Consider the following 10,222-nt stretch of genomic DNA (forward strand, 5'->3'; position numbering starts at 1 on the left):
GAAATGATTATTTAACGTGTCATGTCAGCTTATTGTTACACCGTTAATGAAAATTAACGATTCAGTGACTAAAATGTTATAACACATTAACGTAAATGACTAAAATGTAACTTTTCAAAAATAAATAACAAAAATGTCATTTAAAGTAAAGAAAAGTGACTATTTGAATAGTTTACCCTAATTACTCTATTTTATACTTGTGATAATTGATAATGATAATAAAAAGGATTAATAGAATTGCAATTAAAAAACAATGGAAATTCATGTATTATATAATACCATAAAGGAAAAACAGCCGTAGAGGTTACGGAACAATGCAAGTTTTTACGTATTTTAATTCTTTATTACAAATATGTATTTCTTCTGAGTTTTAACATATTATTTTTTACAAAAAATTCTTTTGTAGACGTAAGACTTTTTCAGTGGGTTAATAATAAAGTGATTCCACATGGTAATTTTTATTTACTTTCATGAATTCCTTAAAAAAAGAATAAAATGAATTTTTATTTATTTTAAAGAGATATTATTTATTGCAAGCTTAAATTTGGATTAAATTTATCATAATATTTTAAATAACAAATTATATGATACCCACATTAAGGGTGATGAAAACACTAATAAATTTAAATATATATAAATTTAATAGTAAGAATTGAACCCAAAATCAAACCTTCAATTTTACCATTCACCCATATCAAAATTTTATTTGAAATTGTAGATTAAGTTATTTAATTTTAAATTATTCAAAAATATAAATATTTTTATAATAAAAGCTATTGGTTTATTTTGAATAATATTCACTCTCAATCAGCCTTTCATATATATAATTTTCAATTTTCTTTTTTATATATATTTTGCCTGACGTAGAAGTGTTGAAATGAGAAAGAAATAGAAAAGTCAACGAAAATAAATAAAATGCAAAATCTATGAAATGTAAGAAGCCTCCATCCTTTTCTTCTGTTGAATTCTCTACTTATTTGCCTACGTTTACTTACCCATTGGTTAACTAATATTTTTCTTATTCCCACTTTCATCAATTTTAACCACCAAATAGGCTTACTTACGAATCAATTAATAAATCAAATGATGAATTTATCATGTGTAATTTTATTTATGAATTTTAATTAGTGTAATTATATATATGAAATTTTGATTATAGTTTAAATATATGCATAGAATTTTAATTTTGATTCAATCATACGTATTTAAGAAAATAAATATATTAATTTATTTTTATATTAAAAAAATATAATTATATGTACATGCAATATATATACATAAAATGAGGTTATATTAATAATTGTGTTAATAATTTGTGATAATTGATCAAATCAAAATCTCATATATAAAATAGCACAAAATTAAAATTTGTGTATAAAAATTACACATTAAACCAAAATTCATGTATTTCTTTTAAGAATTATCCCTTTAAATTACTAACTTTAATTTTTCTGGGTAAAGTACAAGAATAATCACCCAATTACACAATTCATTCTATATTGATCACTCAACTATAATTTTTTGTATTTAATCACTCAACTTTTCAGAATTACATCTTTTTGTCACTCTCCTGTTACTTGTAGTTAGATGAGTAAGGGAAGTTTACGTAGGTTTTTCATATAGACGTCATAACAAATTTAGCCCTTCAATATTTACATATATAATCAATTTGATCCTAAATCTAGAAAGTTCAAAAAATTTAATCTTCAATGTTAACAAAATTGATATTACCCCCAAAATTTAGGCTAAATTAGCTATATATATGACGAAATATTTTGTTAATTGCCCATATAGACCGATTATTTTTTAAAAAAATTTAAGAAAATAAATTATTTTTGGAGAGAGCGTGTGAAAGTGTGTCTAGCACAGGTGGCAAAAAAGCTTGCTTAACTGGAAATGCTTTCACACACACTCTCTAGGAACAACTTATTTTCCTAAATTTTTAAAAAATCGACATATATGACCAATTAACAAAGTATTTTGACATATATGACTAATTCAACCCTAAATTTGAGACTTAAAAAGCAAAAAAAATAATAATAATACAACTGTGAAATTACATCGACAAATGTCTTGGTAATGTAGATTAGATGATAACATGAAACTTTTAAGAATAAAATTCTAAATAATAAAAAAATGGTAAACAAATTTATGTTTTTTTCTTCGACCGGATTGGTTTGGATAAAATAAAAAATTATTTATGGGTTTGAATAGGTTTAGACCAACTCACAGGTTTGTTCCACTATTTAAATACTATTAAAAATATTTAAAAAATTAAATTTATAAAGTATTAACAATAATTTATCACTAATTAAACATACAACAAAATTTATGAGCTATAAATTATACATTGATATCTGTAATAGATTTTTTTGGGCCTTCATTCTTACAACTCTAGAAATGCGAAAGATCCCGAATCCTAACATAATTTTTAGACAATGGGACAATAATATTCCGTATAAATTCACATTGAAGTTTGAGGTTTATCTTTAATTACTTAGGCTCCTTCTTTTAATATAAATTAAAATTTTACTCATTTTTATAAGAAATAAATAGAGAAAAATCAAGTGTTAGTTGTAATGTTAAACGTATTTCACTTCTAAGAAGAGAACACGTGTTTAAAATTCAGTGGCAACAACTTTTAATATGAATTATAGTTTGAGGTTTATCTTTAATGACTTAGGCTCTCCCACCATCATCTCTAGTGGCGGAGTTAGGGAACTAGCAGGGCCGCTGACCCTCTCTAAAATAAAAAATTTTCTTTTTAGGGCTTTTATAATTTATAAAATTTTAAATTAATAATGGTAAAATTGCACTTTGACCCACCAAAATAATAAAAATTTGACTTAATCCTTTAAAAATTATAAAGATATAGACTATTAAAATAGTGAAATTACATTTGTATTATTGTAAAAATATATAATTTAATTTCGGTCCTAAAATAATTTTCTGGCTCCGCCACTAATCTCCTCAATGTCAACTATAGAGATATTAGGGTTTTATGGTGATTGTTTTTCGGGCCTTTTGTTTTATAGCTGTGGGTCAAAAAGTTATTATCGGGCCATCTGATTTCGGGGGGTTCATATGGGCCTTAGAGAACTAGCTCCTTCCTTTAATATAAATTAAAATTTTAATCATTTTTATAAGACATAAAGAGAGAAAAACCAAGTGTTAGTTGTAATATTGTTAAAGGCATTTCACTTTCAAGTACAGAACACTTGGTTTAAAATTTACTGACAGTTAGAGCTTTATCTTTAATTACTTAGACTCTCTCACTATCACCTCGTTGATGACTATAGAGATGTTAGGGCTTTATGGTGATTTTTTTGGGGCTTTGGCTTTATTTAACTTATTATGAATGATATTTCACTCAGAAAAAAAAATAATCATAAGATATCATTAATTAGAAGTAATCAAAAGACAAATTCTTAAAAAAAAAAACTCTTTAATTTAACAATAGAAACCATAAACGAAGAGTCCTAATTAATTTATTTTTTTCACTACCTTACTTAAAAATATATAAATTTGTAAATTTGTAAACACAAAAATAATATGAAAAACAACATAACACATTAAATAAATAATTTTGATAAAAATAAAAAAAATAAAAATTTATTTAGCCATTACCACAATTATCCTTGAAAGAAAGTTTAATTCCTAATCTTACTTGCCTCAAAATTAGCATAGCTATTTCATTAATTTAGATTCTCGAAAAGAAAAAAGTTAAATTTAAATTAAAATCCTAAAAATGAGGATGAAATTGTTGATATAGTATAAAAGTATTGAATGTCATATTTTCTTCCTCTCTCTCTGTCATAGATATGACGATTACGTAGAAGAGAAAAATGTCATCCACACAAAAGCAAAATAAGTATTTATCTAAAACATCATCCCCACACGCTACTTGAGCATATAAAACAAACAACAAAGAAAGTGAAACACAAAGCACCAAACAACCGGGAGCTATGATGAGTGGCGAGTCTTCGGTAGCTAAGAGGTAAATTGTTTCTTTTCCCTTAAATTCTGTTTCCTATGTTATATATTTTAAAAAAAAAAAAAGAGCGTCCATGTTTCAAATAAAAAGGATAGATTGGATCATTAGGTTTTGTATAAAGTATAAACCACACTTTGTTTGATACAGTTTAGAAGGTAAGGTAGCATTGATAACCGGTGGCGCCAGCGGCATCGGAGAGAGCACAACCAGGGTGTTCGTTGAACACGGAGCAACGGTTTTAGTTGCTGATATCCAAGACGAATTAGGCCAATCCCTCTGCAAACAGCTTGGAAGCCCAGAAACCGTCAGCTATACCCACTGTGACGTAAAATCTGAATCGGATGTTCAAAACGCCGTGGATACCGCAGTCTCTAGGTACGGAAACCTTGATATCATGTTCAATAACGCAGGCATAGCAGGGGAGGCGGAACCAAGGCTTATTGCTTCCAATCTCCATAACTTCAAGAGAGTATTCGATGTAAACGTGTTAGGTGGATTCTTGGATTCTTGGGTGCTAGAGTGATGATACCAGCCAAGAAAGGGTGCATTCTTTTCACTGCTAGTATAGTTTCAAAGATATGCATGGGTCTGTCACATGCATACACGACATCGAAGCATGCTGTGGTAGGGTTGACTGAAAATTTGGCAGTGGAGTTAGGTGAGTATGGGATTAGAGTTAATTGCATTTCTCCTTATGCAATTGTCACCCCGTTGTTCCAAAAGACCTCAGGAGTTTCAAAAAAGGAAAAGGTTGAGGGGATATTATCTGCCGCAGGAGTACTAAAAGGGGCCATATTGGAACCGAGTGACGTCGCTCAGGCTGCCTTGTTTCTGGCAAGTGACGACGCCAAGTATCTAAATGGCGTCAACTTACCTGTGGATGGAGGTTATAGTCTCAACAATCAAACATGGAAAGCAGGATTTTCCTGAATTACAACCATTCTGCTAATAAATTAGGGTTTAGAATTTATATTTATGTAGCCAACTTGATAAATACACATATGTGTACATGTAAGCTATGTTTACTCTCCTCTCCCCCTTACTTCTTTTGGTGGGTGAAAAACCTCTAATACCTTCGTACTATAATGTGATTTTTAACTCTATTTTATTAGTTGAAATTGACAATGTAAACCTTTTGAGTCTTTAATCCTTTAGCAGATGAGATCAGAAAATGGGTTATTGAGCCTAGTAACGTCCTCAATCATACAACCAAAACAAACAACCACTTATTTAATTTTTTATTAATCCACACAAACACAATTGAATGATTAATTTTTTCTCAATTAAAGTCATCACATGTCAATCATACGACATGATATATACTAAAAAAACTAATAAAAATATAGATATTATAAATATTATTTAAAATATAAAAAAAATTAAGATTTATTAAAAATAAAAAAATTATAAAATCGTAAAAAAAAATATAAAATATACTAAAAATTGAATGATTAAGGCTTAGTTTGTTTGCCAGTAAAATATTTTTCGGAAAATAATTTCTGAAAAATGATTTAATTTTCTAGAAATGATTTACTTTTCTGGTGTTTGGATGAATCTATGTAAAATATTTTCTGTTGTTTGGCAGATTTCCTGAAAATATTTTCCTGAAAAGCTGTTTTAAGAAATTTATATATTTAAGAATTTATTATATTTTCATTGTTTGATTGAGTTTATTATATATATGTATATATATATTAATAAATTTATATTTTAAATTGTTTTTACATATATTGTAATGATTTATTTATAAATAAATAAATCATTTTAAGTATATAATAATGCTCAATTATTAAACTAGAATATTAACCATCATAAATTGAAAACAACCAAAGTCAAATATATTATTTGTAATTGTGTTATAAAAAATAAAAAAACAAGGATTGAATAATTATAAATTAACTTCCAAACCACAATTAATACTAGAAATTAATAATCCCAATAACATTAATTCTTAACACCTTCCATGAAAATACTTCGACATTGCACTACCATTAACATTTTCACCAAACAGTTAATGCTGGAGCTGTCCGTCTGTTAGATGTTACTCTAAGCTCCTATTCTGATTTGCTAGGCAAGAACGACTTGACACAATTGTTCTTGAAAGGCCTGAATTAAGCCTCATTAAGTAAATTGGTCGAAGCTTAAATGCAGAAATACGAGAGATAGAAGTAACCACGTAATTCTCAATGAGACTTTTGTGTGGTAGAACTTAAAATGTATAACTAGTATCGAACAAGGTTAGAAATAAGAATGAATCAGAACTAAATTAGAAGTAAACGAATCCCGAAACAACTGACCTTTCAGAAGTTAATAGCTACATTGAGCTGTCAAGTATTGTGAAAATGGGGTTTGCTATAATCTTCAATTCTCAATTGTAGCATCAAACACGTCGAACGGAAACCTCCAACTGCTCTATCCTTTTAGCCAGATCATGCTTCCCACAATTCTTTAAACCATCGGTAACCATATCAAAGCACCTTGAAATTGGTGCTAATCCCAGCTCAGTCATCTCCACCAAATAATTTGCTGCATCTGTAAATCTGCCTCCACATCCACACATTGTTATCAACATTGTATAGACCGGTCTGTTTGGAGCATGACCCTTGATCTTCATTTCACCGAAAAAGCTAAATGTATCATCAAACTGCCATTTCCTACACAAGCCTTTGATTATAGGTGCATACAAACTAGGGAATGGTTTATAACCTTGTTCAATTGAATTATTTAAAATTCTAAATGCCTCATCAATCCTACCGACTTTTGAAGCTGCAGGTATCAATATTTTGTAAGTATTAATATCCGGACAAAGCCCCAATTTACAAACACTATGATACATATCGATGCAGAAATCAATCTCCTCAGTTTTACAGATTGTTTCCACCAAAGAATTAAATGTAGCAATGTCAGGCACAAATCCTTCCTTGGTCATTCTTCTTACCATTTTCTTGGCTGATTCAAGATAACCTGCATTCAACAAACCTTCTATCAACAAATCTCGACCTCTAACTGGAGGATTAAACCTCTTCTTACTCATGTCCTCCAAGAAGTCTTGCGCTTCCTTTATCTTCCCGGAGGAACACCATCCATTCACCAGAACTGTGTATGTTCCCTTGTCTGGTACCTTACCTTTTCTAATCATCCTTCGGATTAACGCATATGCTCCATGGAACATCTTCACCTCACAAAGTGCAAAGAGCAATGAATTGTAAACGCTAACGGTCTGTTTGCAACCTAAATTAGTGCTTTTGTTGAAAACCTCCACAGCCTGGTCTATGAAGCCGTTCTTCCCGTACTCTTCAATAATAAATGAAAGGGTATCACAAGAAAGGCTAAGCTGCTGCTTTTGCATTTGTTGAATGGTTTTCCACATGGATTCATACTTCCTATGGAGAATAAAGATCTTGACTAGCTCCTCAAATTCGACGGAGGTGTGGGTGTAGTGGGAATGGGCCCATGAGAAAAAGCGAAGAGATTCTGTAGGGGAGTTTGAGCAGTAACGAAGTACGCAGAATACAAGTTCAGAGTTCACAGAAAGGTTCATACGGCTGAGAGTGTGCTCTGGATGAACTTCACAACGATCGATGTTGGAAATGTTGTGGATAGCTGCAAAATAGTCATCTTTCGAAACAGAAGTACCTTGGAGAGAAGTTACTGATGTTAGGGTCCTAAAGGAACAGAGAATGTTCTGGGATCTATTTCCATATTTGTGGAGCAGCTTTGCAGACCGAAGTATTTGCAGTAGAAATTACAATCCAGTAACCTCCATTTCCACCTTGATACTCATTAATTGACTGAACCAACAGAGGAATATTATGCTGCAAGTTCAAAGAACTTTCGTACTATAACAAGGAATAAACAAAAAATACCAATCACATGTACCACATTGAAAAGGAAACAAGACAAGATGACTAAAATCAATTGTAAAAAAACTCACTTTTATCATACATTAACATAAAAACATATTAAATTCACTTCTATGAGTCCTAAGTTTTGCAGTTGTTGCTTTTTTAGACCTAACCCTCTAGGGCAAAAAGAATTTGAGCTACATTTCGCTAACACCAAAGAGAAATGCATAAAAATGGTATACTGAGCATCAGAAAATGGCATTTCTTAAAATCATTTCACATTAGCAACTTGTTTGATATCTAAAATTGAATGATGAACTGAATTTGTAAATTTCTTATTCCACTCTCATGTTCATTCAAATTGAGCATGTTTTCAAGCTTTCAACAACAAGGCATCGTAGGTAACCCATAGAAACAGAACAATTAAAGAAGAAAAAAAACCAAATAACATAAAACAAATAGCTCCATAAAATTGCCTGCATAGTTTAACAGTCGGATACAACTATTAGACATAACCCAGTTTGAGAAAGCAAAGCTCAAAATTGAAAATGACATTTTCTAAGAAAAGAAGTTGGTTTTATCCATTAAAGATAAATACCCACTAATAAATTTATCACTTTTAACCCATGTATATAACTTCTTATATCAAAGAAGAGATTGACAATCTTAAAGAAAATCGAACAGAAGCTTAAAGGTAGAGGTTTTGAATAACTCAATTAAATCTACAAGCTTGAGAGTTGGAGTTGGAAGTAAAATGGAAAATAAGGAAAATACATGAGAAAAAATAAAAAATAAAGAACACACCTCCTTTCTCAGTGGCTGCTAGAGATGGATATTGCAGAGAGTGAGAGCGTGAAGACTTCAGAGACACTTAAAAACCAGAGGAAAATATGAAGTTTGGGTATTGGGCCTTGAACTGAGAAAGAGATTCTGAGAAAGAGAGAAAGATAGGAATTGAAACAGCAGCATGTAAAATTTGCCTGAAAAGAGAAGATATGCGATGGTAAGGAAAAAAGGAAGAAATATTTAAAAAGTTGAAGAACGGAAGAGAAGAAAAAGACTTACCTGGATGAAGAAGGAGATGGAAAAAGTTGAAGAACGGAATAAGAAGAAGAAGAAGACTTACCTGGATGAAGAAGGTGATGGAAAATGTCTTACGGAAATGAAATCAGTAAGACATTTTCCCCAAATTGTAGGTCATTTTACCCGTGCCTAGAAAAACATTTTTCTAATGTAAAATGTTTTCAACCTTCCAAACACCGTAAAACCAGGAAAACATTTTTTGGAAAATGTTTTCCTGGCTTCCAAACGGAGCCTAATAGTATAAATATCCATTTCATTATTAGATTAGGCGAAAGGACACTCGACCTATCCCATGTTTACTTTATAAAACACTAGATAAATGTTTGCACTTTGTTGCCGGCACTACAATAAACTAAAAAATCATGAGAAATAAAATAATTTAGATATTTAATGATTTTATTATACAATATATGGCACAAAATTAGAGTTTTTTTAATAGTAAAATTTTGAAAGCATCATAATTATACAACACAGTGGGACATTTACGATCGCAGAAATCATGGTCATGTTTCTTGAAAAATTCAGAGGCTGCCATTGCAGATTGTATCACCACAGTTTTGACTGACCCAAGCTTCAACCCAAGCACCGGTCCATACTTAGGCTTGAGCTTGTGTAGGGTCTGGTGAGGCGCAGCTCCAAGGTCGAAAAAGTTGCCTAATATTGGCCACCCTGGAGGTTCTGGTGGTTGAAGATTTTTAAGTTTCCGAGATTGTTTTCCCCGTGAGAGCTGAATTAAAGCTGAAAACGAGAAAAGAATCAAACATAGAAGCAAAATACTGGTTATTTCCATTTCCTGGGTGGAAAGGTCTGTTTCCTACTACACCTTTTATCAAATTAAATTATACATAGCAATTGAGATGAGATCAACTTACTTTATAAATAGACGTGTGTGGTCCTGAACCATGTGAAAGAGATTCGGCATGTTATGGGTAGTCACACCTTACCTTATCTCCAAGGATTTTTTTTATAAAAATAATCTTAAAATATTAATTAATTATGAAATAAGTTTGAAAAAAATTATATACGAAAATTATATACGTAATTTCTACAGTTACTGTGAAAACTAAGAGATTCGGCATGTTTGAGTTTGCTACAGTTACTGCCATCCCTTTTTCCAATATTATATATTAAAATTTTTTAGTGCTGTCACTGTGTGAAATAATACATGTATATTTTTTTAAAATATTCGTAAAGAATATAAGTATTCACAGTGGAGAAAAAATAATTTTTAAATTAATTAAAAAAATATTTGTAATTTCAGATATATACCAAAAGAGAAAATAAAAAGAGTCATTTTTTA

At 30.4% G+C, this 10,222-nt stretch overlaps 2 protein-coding genes and 1 pseudogene across 14 annotated transcripts; 1 reads left to right on the forward strand and 2 right to left on the reverse strand.

Annotated features, from left to right (window-relative positions):
- Window positions 1-3,841: 3,841 nt before the first annotated feature.
- LOC107896322 (secoisolariciresinol dehydrogenase-like) lies at window positions 3,842-5,141 on the forward strand (annotated as a pseudogene).
- Window positions 5,142-5,824: 683 nt separating this feature from the next.
- LOC107896323 (pentatricopeptide repeat-containing protein At5g18390, mitochondrial) lies at window positions 5,825-9,778 on the reverse strand. Of its 13 annotated transcripts, none has more exons than XR_005901213.1 (4): window positions 8,966-9,778; window positions 8,644-8,819; window positions 6,292-7,785; window positions 5,825-6,100 (listed from the first exon to the last, which is right to left on the reverse strand). XR_005901213.1 is itself a non-coding variant. In XM_016821478.2 (3 exons), the coding sequence occupies exon 3, from the start codon at window positions 7,533-7,535 to the stop codon at window positions 6,375-6,377; it is 1,161 nt and encodes a 386-aa protein (XP_016676967.1). In that variant the 5' UTR covers window positions 7,536-7,785; window positions 8,644-8,819; window positions 8,966-9,778; the 3' UTR covers window positions 6,158-6,374. The 13 variants fall into 13 exon arrangements, 8 of the variants coding, with proteins under 8 accessions (XP_016676967.1, XP_016676964.1, XP_040932631.1 ...); XR_005901212.1 differs by having other exon boundaries at window positions 6,292-7,809; XR_005901211.1 differs by having other exon boundaries at window positions 8,644-9,778.
- LOC107895413 (iridoid oxidase) lies at window positions 7,687-9,712 on the reverse strand. Its single transcript, XM_016820699.1, has 2 exons — window positions 9,395-9,712; window positions 7,687-7,833 (listed from the first exon to the last, which is right to left on the reverse strand). Exons 1-2 carry the CDS (start codon window positions 9,710-9,712, stop codon window positions 7,687-7,689), a joined length of 465 nt encoding a protein of 154 aa, XP_016676188.1.
- Window positions 9,779-10,222: the final 444 nt, after the last annotated feature.

The sequence above is a fragment of the Gossypium hirsutum genome, chromosome A09 (assembly GCF_007990345.1).
Source record: "Gossypium hirsutum isolate 1008001.06 chromosome A09, Gossypium_hirsutum_v2.1, whole genome shotgun sequence".
In the NCBI taxonomy this organism is placed as follows: Eukaryota; Viridiplantae; Streptophyta; class Magnoliopsida; order Malvales; family Malvaceae; genus Gossypium; species Gossypium hirsutum.